General features: G+C 41.7%; 4 protein-coding genes and 1 long non-coding RNA gene across 11 annotated transcripts; 2 read left to right on the top strand and 3 right to left on the bottom strand.

The window, feature by feature from the left end:
* Positions 1 to 9: 9 nt before the first annotated feature.
* Positions 10 to 3295, bottom strand: cdc7 (cell division cycle 7 homolog (S. cerevisiae)). Of its 3 annotated transcripts, XM_085929330.1 has the most exons (13): positions 3061 to 3295; positions 2876 to 2954; positions 2583 to 2669; positions 2352 to 2487; positions 2174 to 2267; positions 1925 to 2067; positions 1714 to 1777; positions 1471 to 1599; positions 1238 to 1345; positions 1007 to 1170; positions 848 to 930; positions 603 to 752; positions 10 to 527 (listed from the first exon to the last, which is right to left on the bottom strand). In XM_085929330.1, exons 2-13 carry the CDS (start codon positions 2952 to 2954, stop codon positions 172 to 174), a joined length of 1593 nt encoding a protein of 530 aa, XP_085785456.1. In that variant the 5' UTR covers positions 3061 to 3295; the 3' UTR covers positions 10 to 171. The 3 variants fall into 3 exon arrangements, with proteins under 3 accessions (XP_085785456.1, XP_085785455.1, XP_085785457.1); XM_085929329.1 differs by having other exon boundaries at positions 1471 to 1777; XM_085929331.1 differs by lacking the exon at positions 1471 to 1599.
* Positions 3296 to 3426: 131 nt separating this feature from the next.
* Positions 3427 to 14136, bottom strand: hfm1 (helicase for meiosis 1). Of its 3 annotated transcripts, XM_085929322.1 has the most exons (41): positions 13890 to 14136; positions 12490 to 12587; positions 12285 to 12406; positions 11814 to 12048; positions 11371 to 11669; positions 10979 to 11020; positions 10681 to 10751; positions 10479 to 10611; positions 10236 to 10387; positions 10075 to 10152; positions 9846 to 10001; positions 9564 to 9764; positions 9395 to 9483; positions 9268 to 9311; positions 9105 to 9206; positions 8890 to 9035; positions 8688 to 8782; positions 8411 to 8544; positions 8288 to 8335; positions 7981 to 8061; positions 7805 to 7896; positions 7610 to 7716; positions 7481 to 7528; positions 7304 to 7401; positions 7096 to 7230; positions 6938 to 7023; positions 6713 to 6796; positions 6455 to 6612; positions 6285 to 6388; positions 6103 to 6201; positions 5976 to 6035; positions 5748 to 5872; positions 5575 to 5654; positions 5396 to 5493; positions 5190 to 5261; positions 5041 to 5078; positions 4792 to 4966; positions 4645 to 4690; positions 4332 to 4404; positions 3883 to 4022; positions 3427 to 3772 (listed from the first exon to the last, which is right to left on the bottom strand). In XM_085929322.1, the coding sequence occupies exons 1-41, from the start codon at positions 13941 to 13943 to the stop codon at positions 3718 to 3720; spliced, it is 4353 nt and encodes a 1450-aa protein (XP_085785448.1). In that variant the 5' UTR covers positions 13944 to 14136; the 3' UTR covers positions 3427 to 3717. The 3 variants fall into 3 exon arrangements, with proteins under 3 accessions (XP_085785448.1, XP_085785446.1, XP_085785447.1); XM_085929320.1 differs by having other exon boundaries at positions 7481 to 7716; positions 13890 to 14128; XM_085929321.1 differs by lacking the exon at positions 13890 to 14136 and adding an exon at positions 12920 to 13435 and having other exon boundaries at positions 7481 to 7716.
* LOC147046233 (uncharacterized) lies at positions 8141 to 10381 on the top strand. Of its 2 annotated transcripts, XR_015068132.1 has the most exons (5): positions 8141 to 8343; positions 8433 to 8531; positions 9205 to 9351; positions 9447 to 9591; positions 9690 to 10381. It is a non-coding gene; the product is annotated as an uncharacterized LOC147046233 (long non-coding RNA). The 2 variants fall into 2 exon arrangements; XR_015068131.1 differs by having other exon boundaries at positions 9447 to 10381.
* znf644a (zinc finger protein 644a) lies at positions 13607 to 19311 on the top strand. 2 transcript variants are annotated; one of them, XM_085929324.1, is made up of 6 exons: positions 13607 to 13865; positions 14620 to 16963; positions 17032 to 17586; positions 17676 to 17801; positions 18078 to 18180; positions 18264 to 19311. In XM_085929324.1, the coding sequence occupies exons 2-6, from the start codon at positions 14623 to 14625 to the stop codon at positions 18466 to 18468; spliced, it is 3330 nt and encodes a 1109-aa protein (XP_085785450.1). In that variant the 5' UTR covers positions 13607 to 13865; positions 14620 to 14622; the 3' UTR covers positions 18469 to 19311. The 2 variants fall into 2 exon arrangements, with proteins under 2 accessions (XP_085785450.1, XP_085785449.1); XM_085929323.1 differs by having other exon boundaries at positions 13607 to 13870.
* Positions 18342 to 22801, bottom strand: LOC147046230 (uncharacterized). Its single transcript, XM_085929332.1, has 11 exons — positions 22566 to 22801; positions 22179 to 22282; positions 21918 to 22011; positions 21141 to 21723; positions 20848 to 20920; positions 20668 to 20734; positions 20391 to 20538; positions 20263 to 20323; positions 20027 to 20157; positions 19869 to 19958; positions 18342 to 19779 (listed from the first exon to the last, which is right to left on the bottom strand). Exons 1-11 carry the CDS (start codon positions 22664 to 22666, stop codon positions 19762 to 19764), a joined length of 1470 nt encoding a protein of 489 aa, XP_085785458.1. The 5' UTR covers positions 22667 to 22801; the 3' UTR covers positions 18342 to 19761.
* Positions 22802 to 22914: the final 113 nt, after the last annotated feature.

The following is a 22914-nucleotide window of genomic DNA, read 5'->3' as shown; positions in this document are numbered from 1 at the left end:
CACATACAGTTTATTTTTCTTTTTATGAGCAAAGTCCCTTAAAACAGACAGGTTTTCTTAAATAAATTAGCTGAACTAGTCTCTCAAATGAGATTTGATGCAGAGTGGACTACATTGACCAGACGTTTACCTGAAAATGTGTTCATCCAAGCCAAAACTTGACGGGGGTATTTACAAGTCCTTAAAGAGCGGGTGCTCCAGGGCCTGTGCTGCTGTAATTCTGCTATTCGGGTTGAGATCCAGTAAAAGGTCCAATAGGTCGTAAGCCTCGTCGGGAACTGTGTCCCAGCCCCGTTCATCATGGACCACACAGTCCCGCTGAGAGGAGGCTTTCAGAGTTTTATCCCGGCTTTTTGGATGCGGACGTGGAGTCTCACAAGTTTGCTTTTGAGCTCCTTCATCCGTAGTTTCAGGTTTGGTTTTGCTGATTGGCTTGGCGTCTTTATTGGGTCTCTGTCCTCTGAGCGTCTCGCAGAGAACCCTGAGGTCTAGCCGAGGAAGTTCTTGACTACACAGCACCGCCTTGCCTAGATGAGCGATTGAGGATTATGATGGTGGCGGGTTAAGCCGCAATTCCATTTCACAATCACGTTGATACGCACCGAATGCCTTGGCTGCGTTTATGGTCTCTCTGGAGCCTCGTATAGTCATGATCTGAGCGAGAGCCACCAAATCGTCGTTGGCTTTGAAGAACGGGTAGCGTCCACTGAGCAGGGAGAGGAAGATGACTCCGGCTGACCACACATCAATGGCTGAGTACAGGACCAAACAATTCATGTTGAGTTTGACAGTAAACTCCCAACTGGTTGCTATGACTCCATTGCTAAATCTTGTTCACGACACCCACCTGTTCCTTGGTCTGGATATTTGGTGAGTATCTCCGGTGCTCGGAAACCTGGCGTTCCCGCTCTGGGAGCCACCTGCTGCTTCCTGTAGAGGAGCAGGTCACGTTAAGATTGTTAGAAACCAAAAAGCACGCTAAAACATCAAACATTAAGCCCTTCACCTGGACAGGCAGATATTGCAGACACGCTCTGTCTGGAAGCAGTTACAAGTGAGAGGTTGATGAACACCTCGATGAGTTTTCGGAGTTCTGACAGTTGCTGGTCCCCCTCGGCCTGAAAGGAACCTTCGACTTGAGAGCTCCCCGCTTTTCACGGGTTTTACCAGCTGAACAAAAGAGGACAATAATATGATAAACATTTCCTAAAGAGGGCACAATTGGCAACAGGCTTACTTGTGTCTTTATTTCTCGTTTAGTGGTGGCGGCGGCGGTTGAATTGCTGCTGTTTAGGTTCTTCTCGCAAAACACGGGTCTTGGCGCTTTGCGTAAAGCCACTAAATCCTACAGACAGCAAATACTGATGGTGAACTCATTACTATATATACAGCACATGATAGTGGATAGAGAGTGAACACAGTCAGCTTAGCCAGCCCGAGGAAATTAAGTGATCATTTCAGTGCAGACACCTTCGTGTTTTCTGTGCGAGACGTAGAGGCCCCCGCCGTGGCTGTGACAAAGCGTGTTTTTTTCATCAGCGCTTTCCGAGTGGCTGAGGAGGTGGTGGAGGAGGAAAAAGGTGGGTGAGCCATGGATGGCTGCGGAGGTAGTGAGGTGGGGGCTGTGTTGGTTGTGACGAGTCTAGGTGGCGCTTTCTCTCGTGTATTTTTGGAGCTTTCAGCATTCGGCGGTGACAACCTCTGTCTGACTACCTTGAGCAGCTCAATTTGAGTGTTGGACGTTCCCTGAGCCAAGCCGAAGTCCACCAGGGCAAACCTGTGCATAAGGAGCACTTATTAGTATTTTTATGGAGTTATTATTCATTTTATCTGAACAAGGATACAAATAAAATGCTACATGTTGGTTTGTGGTAAACTGTAGTCTAATTAAAGATTTTTTTTTTCCCACATTGTTACTACTCACGTCTTGGCCTTTCTGTTGTAGAGAAAGTTGTTTGGTTTGATGTCTCGATGGATTATGCCAAACTGATGAATGTGTCTGAGTGCCTTCAGCAGATGATACATGTACAGACGAACCTCTTCAAAGCTCAATGAGCCGATGATGTCCTGGTTGGAACATTTTGACCACACCAGATGAGTTGAAAGAAAAATTTGCTTTTTGGTTAAAAAAAAAAAAATTGACCCCAAACTTCTATTCTATTCTATTTCTTACCACTATTGCTTGATGTTCCATATAAGGCATGACAATCACAACATGATCCTCATTCCTGAAGCAATACTCCACACCCATCACATTTTCTCTGCCCCTGAAAAATTAAACAGGATAAAATATAGTTTCCAGATTCAAGCAACAAGTAGAATCCAGAATGTTCACATTGAAATTAACGAACCCAGCAACAGTGAGACATTGGAGCTCCGCAGCAATGCGAGTTGGATGGCTGGTAGGAATGAGATGTTTGAGGGCAAACATCTCTCTGCTACCGTCCCGCATCCGAGCCTCACCAAGGTAGACTGAACTGAATGTTCCTGGTGTGCAAGTTACAAAATACATCAACAAGTCAAATGAAAATGATAATCGCATGAGTGCAAAGCAAATGGAAAGTGTAAAGTATAATAACCACCTTCGCCGATTTTCTCTATGATGCGAAAAGTCTTGGCAAGTTGAGGAACAGCCTTGCAGAGGGATTCGATTTCTGACTCCACATCCCCTGGAGGAAAACACCAAACAAGTTATCTTATGTAACCCATATTATTTTGCCCAATCACTTAAGAGAAAATAAAGAAAATAAGGAGCTAGTCCCCGATAAAGCAAGGAAATCATGTAAAGTGAGCACAACGATGTTTTCAACAGTTTTTCAACTCCCAGTGTCAACATTTGCGAGCCAATGGGATAAAGCGACACACTTAAACTCACTTGAAATATGTTTCTTGTTTGTGGACTTGACACTACCGTCTGTCTCAACATTTTCAGTGCAGATGATCGAAGAATCCATCTTAAAAAATCAGGAAGAGAGAAAAATGGGGTTCAACATAACACTAACATTATTTCAGCGCTATTTAGAAGGCTGTGGGAGTAACACCGAACAAAGGTAAACTCACCTCATGGATTCGAATGGTATCCAAAGAAAACACAAAAGTATCAAACACTTTCGAAACTCACTTCGGTGAATACGCAGAACTCGTCCGAATAAACAGAAAAGTTTCAGACTTTCGACGACCGACTGGACATAAACTTCTTTTCCGCCAACAAACTGCCCGCTAAAATGACGTCACAACATTAAGATGTCGCGATAAGGCACGAAATCCCGTGGGAACAGTGAATTGCGTTATGGCTACGCTTTTTAATAAAATAATGTACACAAAGCAAAGTCACGCTCATTCATATAAAAAATTCGATCCTTTACATTAAGATAACTATTACTTTTGCTTACTTGATTGATCATTAAAAACGCTAAACAAAATATATTCATTGAAATTGAATTTATTGTCATAAGTCTTATCTCGGGCATAAGTTTAATGAATAAATAACTGTAATAAATATGATGAAATTAAAACAATGCAATTCCATTACCAGTGTTATCTTCTTGAGAAGAAAAAATAAACACAAACTTCAATTCAGACCTTAACATTTTTAACCTTAAATACTCAACACAAACTGCCACTGCACTGAAGAAACAACTGAACAATGAAATAATACCCTAAATTGTACCTGGTAAATGAACAACAACGTTTCTGGAATTTTGTCATCCAGAAATTTTAAAATATACCATCAAAAATTCCAAGAAAAGCTTCCTCTTCTTTGCTGTTGCCACTGAGAAGATGGAGAAATAGGCAGCTATTCAGTTAAATCACAATACATGCCATAAAATTTGCAAGGAAAAATAAATTAATCGGAAGCCTTGTTATCAAATGATCCTTTACCAGTCAGTTGCAATGGCGTCAAGCGATCCACCCATTGGTGAGAAGAATTTGAATATTTGCGGAGGTGGGGCTGCAATGTTTGAAGTTGTTTTTCTATCTGGTGACTTTGTTGCGATCTCTGGATTGTACATTCCTACATTCTGCACAGGAAGGAAACAATGAATCATTTCCAAACACATGAATTTTATTTATGGCGAGTAGAATGAAGATTTCAGTGACATGCATACAACTGTTTTCCGACATTTATTGACAGAAAATAGAAGTAGCACTCCTCAAATAAAACAACGTTATCATGAAGTGTACTGACAAAAACTATGACTGACTAAAACACATACTACGATTCTCACATACATGTGATTCAGTGTTTCGTAATTTCTTTTTAAATTGATAGTTTACTCTCTTCAGTTATCACCATGTTATGTATTGTCTGTATATTAGCATACACATACCTTTGTTTGATACAGCTGTCCAGCAATAAAAGGAGAGGGCTCAGGAATGTTGAGTTTGTTTTGGAAAATTGACCTGAGGGGGGAAAAAATGAATCAAAATGTAAATTAAAAACAAACACAATTACAAACATAAACCAATAAATATCAAAGTAAATGTATTCAACTAAACTTCCCCCCCTGAGCTGAATTTCAGCTATGGATAATCCCATTTGTGACAAGATAAATACTCTGCAGCTGCAGTAAAGCTTAGTGAAAAGTTTAAATATTTACTGGAAATCAAATTTTACATTTGCAGTATATGTACCCAACCTACCTCAGTGCAATGGCCGCGGGGCGACATGGTGATTTAGCCACATAAGCTGCATAAACAAACATGAATGTCATTGTTGTGCTTTAACAACATTTAAAACACACACACAACAACAGGAACAACAGTAACGCCAACCTAAAAAGCGAGTACCTGATTTGTTGCATTTGGGTGACTGAGCTTGAGTCAGAAACGTTTCAACCGCCATGTCATCGTCAAAGTCGCTCCAGTCATCCCAATCATTTCCGAGGTCAAAGCTGACACTTGGTATTTGGGACGATGTCTCGTTGTTGCTGCGAGTGTTTAGGTTTGACACTTGCCAGGGTCTCTGTGGAACAGGACATGCAAGATGGAGTTGCTGGTGTTGGTTGAGCTCGTGTGCGTTTTGTGGTTTTAACTCACAGCAACATGTGATTCGGCATTCCTCCACCCAACGGAAGCTGGACATCAATCAACACATATGAGAGACGGTATTAGTTTTGCACAGAGGTGTCTCTATTGGCCTAAAATGTGGAAATGACCATTTATGATTCAGATTGAACATGTATGACCTGGTCGGGGTGTGATATTAGCTTGGGCTGGCTTCTCCATTGTTTTATGCATGTCCACAAATATGGCATCATCTAAAGAAGGAGTACCAGATACAAAAAAAGTATGGCTACAGAACAGAAGTAAAAAAAAACCTGTAAATGTTTTTCTCAATACTCAACACTACAATGACAAGAATGTGAAGAATTCTGAGGACGGATATTGGTACCATTGTCAAAGTCGTCCATATAGTGCGCATACTGCGAGGAACTGCCTGCGCTCACATCCATCATTGCAACGGAAGAACTTTGCTGGTATCCGTCATCGCTTCAAGCGAGATATAACGGGTGAAATTAAACCTCTTGGTTCTAAATTTTATGAATATTGATGATTGTCTCACAGGATCACCTGGACAAGGTGTGTCGTTGCTTAGCATTGTATAGAAACTGCTGCATGTTGACACCCGAATAGTCCTCCTTCATTTTCATCTGACAAGAAAACAAAATTCAAGCATCAAATCTTAGTCTCAAACATCAGACACAGTGAGGATGATGAAAAATATTGCACTTTTGCTATTTCACCTTGAGTCGCTTGACTGGAGTGGGTGGGAGTGTGTCACATCTTTTTCTTAGCTCGCTCAGATATGAAGAAAAACAATTAGCTTTGGCTGTCGGCTTCTTCCGGACCACGGTTACACCGGTTTTACCTTGGGGGCAGATGACACATGCTCAGTAAAAAAAAAAAAAAAAAAAGATATATACTAATAAAGCCAATAATGTTCAGACTCATAGAATGATGAATGTACTTACAACACTCATGGCCGCACTGCTCCTTATTCTTGCAGAGATGGTTGCACTGTCTTTTATTGCCTTCATTTCATCAATAATTGGTGAGGTTATTGTTTTAGATTTTTACCAATTCCCATGTTTTTAGTACCTTGCTCCGTAGATGTTATGTTTCCCTTTAGAGGCGCAGTCTCAGACTTTGGTTTTCCCGAGTAGAATACGTTGAACTTCTGCTGGATGTCTAGGCCAACTGTCAAAGCCAAAATTTAAAAAAATCTGATTATCAATTGTAGAGACTTTTGAACATGAAGTCCAAATGAAACAGGAGGTCACCATATTCCGAGCTGATGAGATTAACACTGATCTCATCTCCCATCGAGGCCTTTGTCACTTCAATTTTCTTTGACCAGCTGCTGCACTTCAACAGCAACAGGTCACTGGGTGGGAAAGATAAAAGTTATTTTTTGGGGAAATTATGTTCCAATGTGTCAAAAATCCCCTACGTGAGTTTCTGCTGGAAGACGCAATTGTTGTCAGAGTCTCCAATGACTAGAGAAACATAGTGACTGTCCGGAGCCGTTCTCTTGTTCAGTAGCACTTCTTGGTTTTTGAGGCCAACCTTGACAAGAATCTCTGCCATACTGCAGCTGTACCTTGGCAGCTGCCAAAAACAGCGGTGGCGTGAAAAAAACTCATTGGGATCTAGCCACTCGAAAACTTTCAAAACATCACAGCAATCTCCATTTTGCAAAACGTTTTACCTGCTCCAAGGTGACCTCATACTTGGGGAGGTGCATGACAAATTCCTTGATTTGGTTTCCAAATGGTGGATGTCTGTTGAGAACCTGCACAAAACACATGAATATCATTATTATTAATAATTAATTAGATGATGAATAATTATTATGATTATTATAATTATTAAGCACTATCTTGTAAAAAAAACAAAACAAAACATGTTCTATAAGGACTTTAAGCAGACTGACCATTTCAATTTCTCTCGGGTTGGTTTGCTCAATTTTGCTGAACGTGGTGAGTCCGGCATTCACCATAGCAGTTGACAGAGTTTGGCCTGAAATACAGTTTGAAATGTTTTTTTCACGTGGACTGTTTGCGATGCGACATGTTTTCGCGGCGGACTCACCTATCTTGTCAAGCTGTTTGGAAACATATGGAGAGTTCTCCCAAAGTTTTGCTCTGAAACATTTGGCCAGGATCAGAGAGTTGAGCAGAATACTGAAACCCATTTTGGAATGCTGATTCAGGTATTCAGAAAGGCCTGGTGGGAGTCGAAACACATTTCAAGTTGAAGTTTGTTTAGAAAGAACAAACAGATTTTTTGGCTGACGTACACTTGCTGATGCGCATCCCGATCCTGAATATTCTTGCTGTATCCTGTGTGAGGCCAAACTCTTGAATTGGGATGGACCCCAGCTGAGCTTGAATCAAGCTGCAAGGCAAGAAAAGCACAAACTTGGAATACCATTCAAAGTATTCTAAAGAGAGAGAGAGACAAAAAAAATACCCACCAGTTCACTTTCATATCATTGCTTTTGATCTTCCCTTCCATCGGAAACCTGAGAAATACAATATGGTCGGTGGCGAGTGAAAACTTCCTGTCTAAATACAAAAAATGTTTCTCTTTCCCGGTATGTGACCTGATGGTCGTTCTGTTCTTGTCCAAGTTCAAGGTATTCAAGGACCTCTTCTCAGTCACCCTCAGCTGAATGTCACTGAACTCTTTGCTCTTCGACACCAGCTTAATCTACACAAAGAGATATTTCCGATTGATATTTGGAACGAATGGGAATTCCAGCAAAGACAAACTTTGCAGTTGAATTGTAATTGCCTACCACGTCCGACAAGTTTTCTGTGCCAGATACTTTGCTGTACTGCAGCATTGTATCAAAGGCAACGCAGTACCTTGCCATCAACCTGCCAGCCTCTGAAAACACAAAGAATCAAAACAAAACATTTGGGGCATGTTGAGTACACAGAACTTTGCAAATAATTCATCATCAGACACTACCTGTAGGTTTAATATTGATGTCTTCATCCATAGTGATCAGGTTGATAGAAGACAGAGAGTTGAGGTTCTTCAGACACAGTTCTAAAATAGAAGCAGAGTGACATCATTTTACATTTAAAAAGTCCTCCAAAGTAACAAAGAATAAAAGATGAAGATACTATGAAGCTGTTTGAATAATCTCCATGTATCCACATCATCCAAAAGTCCCAGGTAGTCTTCAATGAAACTCACATTATCATTTTGGAATGTGGGAGGATGTGTGAGAACCTGAGTGGCCATGAAGAATTCAGTCCAAGAATAGACCTACCTTGAAGTTTTGCTTCAATTCCACATCTGTCTATGTTAGCAGAGAATCCTGAAAGGGTGAGTTACAAATGGCTATTCGACAACAACAACTTTAAAGATGCCTCCTTATGGTGAGAGAGCTAACCATAGTGTTCTGGGTTCTTCAGCGCTCGGATGTAGAGAAAGGTGGAACGTATCCAGTCCAGAGCCATGTTGACATCGCTGATGGTTTGGAGAACGATCTCGGCGTTCAGGTGCTCTACCAGGTGAGTGTGCAAACTGTTCAAAATAAATTTCAAAAAATATTTTGTTATTGCTTATTTTCTATCTCCTATTTTGTCAGGAATTTATCCCCCACAAAAAAAAAAATTGGTTGACTTTAGGACTGCCGTATCGTCTTTCACTCAGAGAAAATTCAATACCTGCTTTCGATAATCTCCATCCCATTCATGAGTTTCATAAGCTTGTCTCTGGTTTGCATTTTGGTCATGATCACTGCTGTGGCAGATGTGTCAAACTAAGACAAGAATATTTACTCGTTAAAAAAAAAGCAAGGTAGTAGAAGATCCAACGACCATTCTATTTTTGGGAAATATTCCAAGGAGTAAATCATTCTGACACTACCTGAGGTCTTCCAGCCCGGCCAATCATCTGCAGCAGGTCCGAATCACTGTACTCCTCACAGGAGCCTGCGACATACTGCATGGTGGACTTGATCACCACCAAGTGAGCAGGCAGGTTGACTCCCATGGCCAGAGTGCGGGTAGTAACTACAAGATTGAATTATCACATAATAAATGCTGCATCGAGCATCACGTGTGACGTGCAGTCAGTCTTACAAAGGACAGGCAGGTCTCCTAGAGCGAAGGCCTTTTCGATGACTTTTCTGTCTGACGCGTCGAGTCCCGCGTGGTGGTAACCGACTCCCACTCTCACCAGCTCTGAACGCCAAACAGAACGTTATCAACATCAATCCGCCGGCCCGGTGAATTTACAGATCACCTTTCAATTGTGAATCCAGAATGGACTGTGCGTATTCCATCAACCTGGAAGTCAAGGAGATGAAGAGCTGACATACTTCCAAAGGTTTTTATCTAATATATAAGTTTTTTTTTTTTTAAATGTACACCTTTGCTTGTGTTCCGTGGTCATAATAAAGCGTGTATCCTTTGCCAAAACAGCAGCTGACTGCTGGGTTCCTTTTCTGGTGGAGCAAAACTATAAAAGAAGAAGAAGAACAAGAACTATACCAACTCAACCAGACTAAAGTGCTCGCTTTATTTTCAGAGGACACGCACCACTAAAGCAGGCTTCTGGTCGGAGTAGGTCTGTATGATTTTGGCCATCTTGTAATTGAGAGACAAGTCGAACTTGAACTCTGTTTGGTTTGGGGTACAAGGGAATCCGAGCACCACTTTCTTCAGTTTCACAGGGCGGTGGATCTCACCCAACGCCAGATATGTAGCTGGACCCTTCTCGCTGGACAACCAGTCGGCAATCTAAACCCAGGGAGATGAGAAAAGCAGTCGTAAGCAAGCTCCGCTGGAGTTACAAAAGACAACGGAGAACGCTGTCCTTACATCGGAAATATTAGGTACGGTGGCCGACACAGCCACGATCCTCATGGAGAGGCCCGCTTCGCGACTCTGGATTGTTCTGAAAGCGTGGATAGCCTTCATCCTGCTAACTACCACTTCGAGAGTGGCACCACGGGTTGCATCCTTCACTACATGAACCTGGGTGGACAAAAAGATCATCTTGAATGATGCTTGGTAGGATACTAAAAATGGACATCATACACACACGGACCTCATCTATAAGGAAGAGTCTGACCAACTGCAGCAGAGAGTTGTGCTTCCACCTTCTTGTCATGCTGTCCCATTTTTCCTGGGGTGGGAAAAAATAAATCATCGTTATATGACATACTCTACTCAGTCTTTTTTTCTTTCTGCTGCACTGTTGTCACACACTGGAGTGGTCAAGATGATGTGGGAGTTCATAATTTCAAATAAGTCGTCAATCTCGGTGTCGCCTGTCAGCTCCTTGCAGCTCAGCCCCAGAGGACCAAACTTCTTGCTCCAGTTCTCAAAGCACTGACTGCAGAGAGCTTTGATGGGGGCCACTGACAAGCAAAAACAAAACAAATATATAAAATCACTTTTTGACATGAAGATATTTCACTGATCTGAATTCTGCACATGTACTACACTTACTGTATACAGCTTTGACGCCTCTCCAAGGCTCTGAGGTCTCCATTAACATGTGGATGATGGCCAGTTCAAACAATACAGTTTTACCAGATCCGGTAGGAGCGCATGCCACAAAGTTCTTGTCTGTGTAAAGAATCTGAGATGCCCACGTTATCAAAAGCACTTCTCTCAAACGCTACAAAGACTCAATTGAAATAATGCTTACGTCATCGAGGGCCTTTGACTGGACGTAGTTAAAAATGGGGAACTCGCTGAAGACGCGTCTGAATTTTTCTGCTGTTAGCGTGGGTTAGGAACTTATGACAACCTCAGAGTAAAACGTTTCATTTAAAGGCCCTTAAAAGTTTTCCATCTCTCACATTTTTTTTTTCATGGCCAAAAGAGCATCACGTGACACACTTTGGATGTTTAGCATGAGTGTGTTAAATGTAGGAGACATTTATTTTCACCTGACAGCGACTCTGAAATTTGTGCTTTTAAATAGCAAACGAAAAAAAGGATACGGATTTCGGCGACTGAGCGCAAAACATCAGATCCTGAAGATCCTGCAATGCATACAATTCAGCCATTCAAATTTCAGACATTCAAACTTACTGTAAAATAAACACACTTTTTTTCCCCCAAAATGCATTGGATATTTTAATATAATGTGCTTTGAGATTTTGGTAAAGACTTGCAAACAGCCCTTTTCTACCACCTAGTGGTGAGCATGTTTACCTACAACTAGACAGTCACTAGAAGAGCTCACTTGGGTTCACCTCATTTCAACCCAAAGCACACTGTGCTAGCTATGGATGCAAATTTGCATGGTCGTTAGCAATAACCTTATGTATAGTAATCAGCAGGGGTGATCTTTGGAGGTGTGTTTTTTAAGTGTGTTTTCGCAGTACAGCACCTTGGATGTGGAGCGGCTGAGGCACAGCGGGTGCAACCGAGGCTCTCGTTGTGCCCTTGTTCTGCCTGCTCGTTGTTGATGAGACCAGAGGAGGGGGTAGGAAGGTGGCTGGCTGGAAGGGGGAAGGAGGAGCAGCCTGGCTAAATGTCGCCCTTCGTGGCTGAAGAGGAGGATGAGGCGCTGTTGCCATGGCGACGGGACTGGGAAAAGTTTGAGGTCTGGATGCTGTGTGACTGCTACAGAGGTCGTTTGCGTTTGACGAGTCACCTCCGCGCTTTGACACGGGAACCTTGAACAAGCTGTTGGGGGCGGGAGAACAGCATAGCAAAAAAGATGTAACTGCTATCCAGTGTGAGGGTTACTTAAAAAAAAAAAAAAGAATATAAAAGAGCGTAGTTCACAAGCAAAATGTGCAGTGAAAATAAATATGAACTGAAACTTGCCTTCTCTGCAAAGGTGGGCCTTTTCTGTCATCCACAGATAAATACTTCAAGTTAGTGGTTCCTCCATCAGTATCTTGCCAACTGGCATCTTTTGCTTCTATGCTACTTTGACGGGGATCATGACAGAGATCCTGAAAACTTTGACAATTCCAAAGGCCATCGAGCGTACTGTTGCTGTCTTGAAGCTCTTCATTCTCTTCCTCAATGAAATTGTCAGACAGTCTTTGTTGGAAACCTGTGAATTCAAAAGCTGTTAAAGCCCTGAGCAATTATTATGTGAATTTCTTCTAAAATAATTTATCCCAATTTGTTTACAAGTTGAAAAATGTTACATTTTTCAAGGCTATTAAAGTAATCTCGCAGTGAGTCAGTCACACAGTTAAAGATAGTTGGACTCCAATTTTCCAGCTAGGTAGCAGTTTACGGAAGTCAAGTGAAAATTAATTCAACCTAATCTAGAACAAAACATACTGTACTGGGTAATGATTGACTCTGCCTCTTCCTGCATAACCTCAGTATCTGGAATCTGGAAAAAAGATTGAGGCGCTTCCAACTGCCGTGGACTTGGACTGACCTCACGGTTTAGCGGCTTTCTGTTGATTACAACCACAAAGGGGCACAATATCATTTTAAATAAAAGAGATGGGAGCATGTTTCAAGGCTTTCTTGTACTCACACTTTGTGGACGATTGGCTTCTCAAAAAATAGATTGTCCAAGGACAAGATGCAATCATTTGAGTCCGACATCTTGGTCATTTGTGAAGTACTTTTCAACTTTGATTGAGCCAAGACAGATTAGACATTAGGAAATTTGAATTGTAAATTACATTTAAAAAAATACATGAATAAATACTAACAACTAATAATAACTAATTAATATAATCTTTTTGGGGATAGGGTAGGGGAGATAATTTTCAGAGCTGACTGAAAATTAGCGTTGCTACTTGCTAGCAATAAATATGCTAAAAGTACAGAATGTCTATAGTTAGCATTTTAAATCAATTTTAGAAGCATTAAGGAAGAAAACTGTATTAAAAACTTAACATTCAATGTATATATTTCCCTAAATTATCATTTTCTGATTACCTCTGCTCATAAACGGTTACCTTTTTTTGATGCTACAATCATCCGAATCTGACGGAGATTTTAGTAGTCGTCAGTCTTGCCGGTTTGAATAAGATAAACTCCAAATCACCGTTCAACTGATTATTCGGTTGTTTAGTGTTTAGTGAGAAGGCAGTTGAATTTTATTAACTATATCTTCTGCATATTAAATAATACAATGGGTTTTGTCAATGAGGGTGTAAATCAGGCATCTTTAGGACTACAATTGAAAGGCCCAATACGTAAATTGTACTAACAATATAATGGAATTTTATTGATATCCAGCATTAAACGTGACCAAATAATAAGACTGTACATATAACCAATAGAATAACGAAGATTAAGTCAATACAGCAGTTAAATAAAATTAAAATATACTATATTGCTGGGTTGCACACACACAACATAGATCATCCAGGGTTCATCATGAGAGAATAAAGTTTATTTACATAATCCAATGGTTTTAATTAATTAGGAAACACTGTTGTAAGCTAATATTTACGACGAAGGAACTGTTTCAAACCGATGTTCCCCCCTCCATTAAAATCTATTTATTAATCATGATCAAGCTACTAAAAATCTGTCACCAAAAAGGTTCATTATCTCATTTTTATGCCTCCTATTTGGAACAAACCATTAGTACGTTTCGCGGGGGGTGCATGCACCGATTCGTAGTATTTCGTGTCTAAATTAAACGCGGCACTCACTTTATCTGGAGATTCTTTGTACACTTCTCACGGTTTGAAATACTACTAATGGTCACTTTGTTGGTTTTATCGCAGGGCAGACAAAAGTATTCACGTTTACCCAGTTTAAAAAAAAAAATGATCTGTGCCACACCAGACCACCACGGAAAATGGCGACTGTGAAGTAGATGGAAGACGAAAGTCAGAAATTATCATATGCACGATATTTTTCGCCTCCAGCCTCCATCTACTCCATCGAGGGGTAATGTGCGCTTGTTTTTCTTACCTCCCAGCATTTCGTTGCTATGAGTGTCGAATGTGGCGAGTAGGGTTTTGTCATTAGCTCTAGTTTAGCCTAGGTAATGAGGTTTTTCTTTTTTTAGGGGGGGGGGGGGGTATGGAGGAGCCTTGTTGGAAATGGTCTGCAGCTCATGCCAAGCAGCATCCAACAATACAAGCGAATGTTGTGCTAAATATGAAGCTAAATATGAAGAAACAAAACAAAGGGAATCAGCCAAGCTGCTCTGGAAACGTATGTCAATTGCATTGTGAGCCGGTTACTGTATATAAACTATTATGACGCAAGTTTCGGGTTTTCACACTATTCACTGACGTTTGGCGAAGCAAATTCATGTGATTTAACACAAATTTTGGATGGAACGTGTTTGCTTGTGGCTTACTCGATTGTTATGACACATTTATTACTGTTCAGTTCAGATACTACCTCCCTGTTCCGACCTTTAGAAAAATGATATTGCATTGCTTGGAAGTCCCTCCGAAAAAAGAAAATAACTATTTTCTAGTTATTGAAATGATTCTTGTTTAATTTGAGAATTGATGAGTTGTGGATTAGTTGATTCATTTTGACAGCTTTATGCGTAGCAAGACTGTTATTGATACCTTGACTTTTGAAATCGTGGTAATGAGCTAATGCCTCTCCCAGCAGTCATTTGAACTCTCCAAGGAATTTTATAGATGTGATTGATAAACATCATAATGTTTTTTTTATTTTTTAGGTCATGGCAGCTGAAATGTCATGTCTGGCTGGTGTTGATGGAGATGACAAAGATGCAGATGCTGACATCAGTGGCCTCATCCTCCTGCAAGATTCTGTGAAAATGACAGAAGAATCAACCCCTTGCAATGATTCTTTTTACACAGCTTCCCAAAAGCAATCCAGTGTCCTCGATGTTCTGTCAAACACTGATATGTTGTCTCCAATTGGCTTGGGAAACGGACTGTCTTTACATGAGGCGACTCGGGTCGATGAGGTCAACAGTATAACCGTAGAGAAAGACGAGGAAAAAAGCATAACTCAGTTAAAAACTGTGCAGGAAATCGACACGACTGGAATTTGGGGTTTCGATGTAGAATCACCTGAGAAATCATCCGATGATTTAAGTTGGGACCCCCGTAGTGAGTTTATGCACTTTGCGTGGGAGAATCACAACGATTGCTCTGGTGACGAGCCTAAAAAGGAAGTGTATCCTCTAAATAGCCAAGGCAGAAGAAAACGGAAAATGGACATGGTCACAATGGTGGATCCCTCAGAGGACCTCCGCTCTGATTTATCTCACAGATTATCCGATTTTTTATCCGACAAAGAGGACCGCGCGGACTCCATTTCTCTTAATGTCAGACAGTCAAGGACTGTCTCCAAATTGCAGACATCCCAGGTGGAGAACGTCCCAAATTATCCCAATGGAACTTTGAAGGCTATCAAGCAAGTCCTCTGCAGTGCCCCTGAGAGACATTCGCAAGATGACAACCCGAGTGTCGCGCTCACACTAAATTCCCATTCCGATGAGGGAAAAACGTCTTACCCGTGCATAAAATGCAAGATCGTTTTCAAAAAGAGATCTACTTGGCAGCGTCATATGAAAAGTCACGAAGACGGGCCAAATCATTTACCAAAGATGTTTATCTGCAGAGAATGCGGAGAATCTTTCAGTCACAGTAGCGTACTCATCGAGCACGCTAACATGCACCGTGACAAAAGATCAACGCTAACCGGTAAACTGAAAAAATGGACTGAGGGTAAAAACGAGGATAACGGCGCAAAGCTTTTCTGCCCTCAGTGCCCGTTTGGAACGAGCTGCCCCAATACGTTTGTTCAACATGCCAAAACCCACGCGAAAGAAAAGAAAAACTTTAAATGTGACAAATGTAACTTCAGGGCGGCGAGTTGGCACGAACTACGTCGACACATCATCCTGCACTCGCAACATGTTGTCAAAAAGCAAAGCAGGGTCAGTCAATACGATACTTTCTCTTGTAATATTTGTACTTATAGAGCTCTTAGCAAAACCATTTTTAAAAATCACCTCTGGCGTCGCCACCAGCTCGAAATGAAGGAGTACGAAATAAAGCAGTACGGCAAGGATGTGGCTCCGCCTCCTCCGGATCTTTACATTCCCCCTTTCTCAACCATGGAAGACGCAGAGTTGACGTCTAAAATCCTCATCAAGGACGAGGTCTCTTCTCCCACTGAGTCAAACGCCATTTCGGATTTATTCAAAAGTCATCACCTCAAGAGAGGTTTCAAGTCCAAACTCAGCGAATCCAAACTGGACAAATCCATTAACGTTCTGCTATCCCGACAAAAACAGGGACAGAAGAGCACGCAGCAGAGGAAACCCTCACACTATGCAGCGAATGGGAATAAAGATTCGGCGACATCGGTCAAGGACCATACGATGCAATCTCCAAACGGCCTCACGGGACCAGTCCCTAACAAAAGCGCCCCTTATCAATCAACCGTCAAAAAGTCGCCATCAAAACGAAAGATGTCAACACCGTACCGCAACACGTCTGACCAAGAGTCACGCTTGGTCTCGCCAAAAACTCTTCCAAGCCCAACTGGACGAAATCAAGGAGACCTGGAAGACAAAAGAGATATTTTCCAAGTGAAAGTCGAAGACCATCTTGATAACGGCGTCAGTCAAGAAAATCATAATTTAATTTATTCCTATAGCAGGAGAATGGCGCTATGCGGCGCTCTGCAGGCATCAAAGAGGCTCTTTGAGAAAGTGAAGAACGAAGAGCGTGACAATGAGCCCACCGTAAAAGAAGAACGCATCGAAACCCAAGTGTTCCGAGAAACCTTCGATCCGCGCCAGACGCCGTCGCTCGACTCCTTTGCGGACCAAATGCCGAAATTAGACTTGGACTGCAAAAACTGTCCATACTGCCCGGCTGTCTTCCAGTCTGGAGTGGGTTTGTCCAATCACGTGAGAGGACATCTTCACAGGGTCGGATTGACCTACACAGCGCGACACGTTCTGACTCCTGAGAAAGTGGCTTGTGAAGACAGGCCCAAAATTCGACGGAAGATCGCAGCCTTTCGCAAAATAAAAAAAGGTAATCCTCATTTCGGAAATGTTATTTCAAAACAAATCTCTTAACTTTAGATTGCTGTTTTCTTGCAGTGCTGGAGTTGCCGCCCGAATCTGAGGACACCGAGACAGACATCCACTCCTGTCCGTTATGCGGGGACATGTTTGACAATAGGAAAGGACAATCCAATCACGTACGCGGCCATCTCAAAAAAATCGGTCGAGCCCATTATTCAAAGAACAAATCGCCGTTAATCGTCCTCAAGGAGTTGATGCGCAACAAGAAGGAGTACACCAGGGCCGTTCACATTCTGGGAAAAAGACGAAATCATTTCCAATACGGAGCCAATTATTTCATGCCATCCGCTTTTGAATTCGACGATTCAGACTCCAACGCGTGGGCCGACGTGAAACCGCCCGTGCCTCCGTGTCCGCTATCGGAAACGGACTCGCCGCTGACGGCGTTAGAACAAGATTCACTCACCGACACGGCCGCGTTGATAGGAATTCTAAAGAAGAGAAAATGCCAGGAAGACAGCAAACCCAAAACATTGGCGCCCGTTGCGAGGTACTCGGCTGCACTTTCTACAAACGCTGAACAAAGTTCAGGGCCGAGAGTCGCGTCTTCGCTGCCAATCCCGATATCAGGTAAGCGGGGCCTTGAAAAATTTGCCACACTTCCATTTTGGCCCCAAAAAAAAAAAGTCAATTGTCTGGATTGAATGTGCCTTTTGCAGAGAAAGGTGAATTCAACCGGAAGGTGTGCGTCCACTGCTGCGCAACTTTCCACAGCGGCGTTAGTCTCTCCAACCACTTGCGTGCGTGCGCAAAACGGAAAAGAAACGCCTTGCTCGAAGGAACGGGTAAGTGCAAAAATGAATTGTGTTTTAGAAAGTTGAATTTATGGGTTTAGTTTATAAAAAAAATCTCAAAAAAGAATAAAAAATAAAACAACTCACCCTTGCATGAAGATTCCTGAGGTCTCACGTTGAGTGACATCATCCAGGTTGATGGCTTTTTTTTTTTTTTCCCCCCTGGTAATTCTAGATTATGTTGCAAAAAAGGCAGTTTGAAATCAATCTAAACATTTGGGATCTTAATTTATATATATATATTTTTTTTTATTCTAATTTATTCAGAGTTTGATTGTAAACCGAGAAGGCAGCGTTTAAGGCCCAGCTCAAAGAAGAAGGTGCTTCCGTTAACACAAACTCCAGAGGAAACGTACAGACTTACATGCAGGTCAGCGTATTTTGGAAATACTCGGATTCAAAATAACAAAGCTTTGTCCCATGCAGCTGCTGATTTTATTTTTACGGTTCCAGGTTCTGCGACTTGGTCTTTCAGGGTCCCTTGTCTGTCCAGGAGGACTGGATCAAGCATTTACAGAGACACATTATGAACACAAGTGTCCCCCGTACCGGACTGGCCATGGTGGAGGTCTCTTCACTCCCCACCGCCGACTTGGCGTCTTGTGTCAAGACAGACCCGGAAAGCTCACAGCCGGCCGCCGCACTTGACACCTCCTGAAGAAAAAAAAAGTCACCTTTCTTTTGTTGTTAGACTTGGACTAAACTCTATGTGTATGTACATTTTTCACTTTTTTTAGTCAAACAAGTACTTGCCAAAAAAGTACACACTCGTTGGGTCTTCAAGAACATCGGTTACGCCAATTCTTTTGGATATTGCCCTTTTTTTTCTGTTTTGACATCTTCCACCTTTTTTGGAATACATTTCCAAACAGGACAGTTTAGGTTCATGCAGTAGACAACTTTTACCTCACGCTTTTCTCAAAATTTGGGAGCACTGCTACTGTATCAATTTGAAAAATATGAAGAGGAAAAAGAAAAAGCTTGGTTTTTCTACTCCCTTAAAACACATTTTATGGCACAGAATTTGAGTACTTTAAGTATCTGGAAATTCAAAGAAAAAAAAAAAAAAGTGACAGGAACCTATGTACTTGAACCTTGTTTTGTTTTGTTAAAGCATTTCGGTAACTTTGTTACTAATTAAACGCATTTTTAAAAAACAAGAAAAACAAACTAACACTTAAAGCATTGTCTATACTATTTAATGATGAAATATACAGTTTCTAAATTAATTTTGAAATGTACAGTATCACAAATACAAGACTAAAAACATCTGTGGTCTAAATAAAAAAAAAGAAAAAATGTACACATTGCTTTTCTCTCCTTGCTGGTACTTTTACTTATGAAGTGATGAGCAAAATAAATCTCTTGATTAACCTCTCAAGCACTGGTGTCAAACTCAAGCCCCGGGGGCCAGATACGGCCCACCGCATCATTTTATGTGGCCCGCGAAGACAAATTGTGCATCAAATTTGTGCGTCATTACTAGAATTGCAAATTGTCTTCACTTTTAATAATATCATTTAAAAAAATATATATATATTTGACCAGTTTTTACTCGTCTGATTTGAAAACGACTTGTCAGTTTGTTTTGTAGATTTTACTGTATATAATATGAGGTGCTCATACACTTAATTGGGTTGACAGTCTCGGAAAAAAGTTCTGACTACAATGCGGGCCGCGAAAAAAAAGGAGTTTGACACCCCTGCTCTAAAGCTCTGTGTGGCACGGCTCGGTGACATTCCCCGGCTATTGTGACCATTTCCAAGTATCCTTGAGCAAGACAATGAGCCCAGAAGTTGCTCCTGATTCTGCGTCACCACTGCGAAGAACGTTGGGAGCCTTAACAGGTACAAAAGCCAGTGAAAGACCACACACGTGGTTCTGAAGGTGGCAAAAGTTTGTTCGCTTGTGACCGATAGCACCGAGTTCATCTTTTGAGGGCCGCTTTCAATCAAAAGTGGCTGAAACCCTGACCGAAAAAAAACAACAACCCATTAGTAAGAAAATGAGCGCAGATAGTCAATTTGAATGATCTTCATTTTTGCCCAAAACACGTACCTTGATGAAATTTTCAAACTGAGGTCGCAACTCTTTCATGATGGTATCTGCTTTGTTGAGTGAAGCCTGTCTCCGTTGCGCCTCAAATTCCTTCAAGAAACGGCGACATTTTCTGAGCAAACATCCAGAGATTGCGTCCAAAGATGTTCGTTAGTTACGTTGGTGTTGGAGAGGTGTTCCATCGAGGTAATGTGATTCTGTACGGCCGCCTCCGCCGTGGACACCAGCACCTGGCACGCCGCGCAGTGGAACAATGACACCTTTGTCATGTGGTCTTTCTCCTGTAGAGCTGACAAAATAACTGGTTGATGGTCAGAAAATCAGGTATTTACTACAAACATACACGTTGGGCTTTGAAAGAAAGCTTTTTAGTCCGGTCAAAGTCAATTTATACCTTGAAGAGCACAGTGTTCAATGGCTCGGCTGCATTTGATGCTTTTATACACCATGACGTCCTGCAAATATATACATTAAAAAAAAATATATAGATATATTTAAAAATTATGTGGGAAAAACTCAAACCTGCAGAAAGGCAATGGTCAGGTCATCGTAGTTATTCTTCTCCTGGATGTGCTCCATGGTGTCCCAGTGAATTTTGCTTTGTAAATGTTTCTCCAGCTCCTGCCCGTTGCTTACTTCAATGTCACAGAGGTCACAGTTGATGGTTATCCTTCAAAGAGACAACATTGTAATCTCCTTTGTAAAACCAACTGAGCCCTGTAGGACACAATTGATCAAATCTACAAGCAAGCCACATCTTTGGCTTCATGCAATGGAGAAACATTTTTTTGTTACTCACTGATCCATTTGGACAGATTTTCTCATTTTCCTTTTTATCCTCGCCATCTGTGGCCCGCGCATCAGTTCTGCAAAGCAGTTAAAAAAAAAACATTGAACGACAGAGTCTTAAGACATTTTTAAATCAAATATACTTAAAACACGTGTCGATTTCTTGGGCGAATATAAAACTGATATTCACCTGCTTCATAGGGCTCCTTAATTTTATAGTCCCGCTGCAACCCGGGCGAGGATAATCTAACTCGTGGGATCATCTGCGAATGTGAAAACGAAACAGTTGGTTTGGACAATGCTCAGCTTATAAGCAGTTTAATGCAGAAAAACCAGAGCACAAAATCAGATGAGGCCATGTTTGGTCATAATTGTCTTCTCCAGTCCTGTAGGTGGCAGTAATGAGCATGTAAACTGCTTTGCCAACTTCACTGAGGTGATATTGACTGATTACCATAGCTTGTGTCCCTAACGTTACCGTACCGGGGTTCTGTACTCAGCCCTGGTCATCTCTTCTTTTCCGTTGATCCTGTCTTCTGTATAAGACGCAGAATATCGTTGACTAGATGAGCCATCCGAACGCCTGTCGGGGCTGAAAGATATTCGAGTCGATTCATAGCTCAGACGGTCAATCGATTTCAAGTCCGGGTTGTAGGACTGTTGCTCAGACAGCCGAAGGTGACTTGGAATTTCGTTGCGTCTTCTGTCAAAGCTGTAGTCGTGTATGTCCAAGGCTCGGCCCAACATCCACGGGGGAATGTTGCGGCCTCCTCTATCCGGAGACATACGTTGCCACTCATCCTGCTCGGGCGGGGAACGTTGCCACTCAAGATTGTCATCCTGCTCGGGCGGGGAACGTTGCCACTCAATGTCGTCATTCTGCTCGAGCGGGGAACGTTGCCACTCAATGTCGTCATTCTGCTCGGGCGGGGAACTTTGCCACTCTACGTTGTCATCCTTCTTGGGCGGGTTTTCATCCCCAGGTAGAGAGTCGCAGCTAATGTCCCCTAAGGTGACATCGGGCAAGTCTTCCATTGCTGGGTCAAAGGGGTCGTACATTTCAGTCCTGAAAGCGACAGAGGATGACCGCTAGTGTTAGCTACATTTTCTTATCCTAAAGGTAATTTGAGGAAAACAGATCACAGTTGTCTTATTTTTCTTAATACAGCATTGCCTTGAGGTTCATTCTAATTTCCAAATACAAACGTTTTACGGTGGTAAATACAACTCAGTTGACGGTAAGTGTGTTGTGGAACTTGCCTTTCTTCAGTGCTTTGCTTCTGTGATTCATCTTCAGGGTTTTCCCCATCGATTGGTTTGAATGAAGACTTCCATCTAACAGGAGTGGGTTGCACTAAAAAGTCAAATAAAATAAGTGTTATCTTGAGTCAGTGTATATTGTTTTAACCAATAGATGGATGGATAGTGTATCTAAATGTTCCAATATTACAACTGAAACCTTCATAAATACACCATTTTTTAATTTGAAAATAAAGTTGAAAATAAACAAAGTTTTGTTACCTGGTCTAGTCTGAGGTTGGGCTGCCATCATGTTAGCAGATGTGGTTTTACTTTTAAGCTCGGGTTTGGCTTTCATTGGCATGTTCACCACGTTTCCAGGCACTCTAATCGTTTTGGGGGGTGAAATAAGTTAGAAGACAACATAACTAGTCAAATGTACGAGGCTAAACACAGTTTGTCGTTTTATCAAGGCTAAATACAACTCGCATTAAGCTAGCAGCAAAGCTTGTTTGCTTTAACCACAAAGCTCCAAACACAACCGAAATAAAATACCATTGTGGTTTTATCATGCTAGCTAAACATTAAATTGACATGTTAATAGATAAGTAATGTTTTGGTTCTAAGGAATGTGGCCTAACACGTTGTTGGTAATCGATCTAAAATTACCTAGTCGGTGGATGGTCACTGAACCGGCTAACTCGTTCCCGAGTCCCCGTCGCTGCTAACCGTGAAGTCTTGCTATATGCAACATTTTTGTGGAGATTCATGGTTTGGTTTGCTTTTTTGCAGGAAAGATCCAAAAATGACCGAGTAGTATGTGCAATGTATTGCACTGAACAGTGAACGCTCCCTCAAGAGTTCCCTAAACAACCCATAGGTGGTGCTACAGTATACGTTTAGGATCCGTGATAGCGTACAGAGTGGTCCTCGGGTTACGACGGAGTCCCTTTTCTACAGTTACAAAGCTACAGATAAAAGATTGAACTGTATGATCTCCTAAAAAGATATTTCACTA

The sequence above is a fragment of the Syngnathus leptorhynchus genome, chromosome 14 (assembly GCF_054491065.1).
Source record: "Syngnathus leptorhynchus isolate UIUO chromosome 14, UIUO_Slep, whole genome shotgun sequence".
Classification (NCBI taxonomy): domain Eukaryota; kingdom Metazoa; phylum Chordata; class Actinopteri; order Syngnathiformes; family Syngnathidae; genus Syngnathus; species Syngnathus leptorhynchus.
Note: the sequence above shows the minus strand (reverse complement) of the source record. Positions and strands in the feature narration are given on the sequence as shown.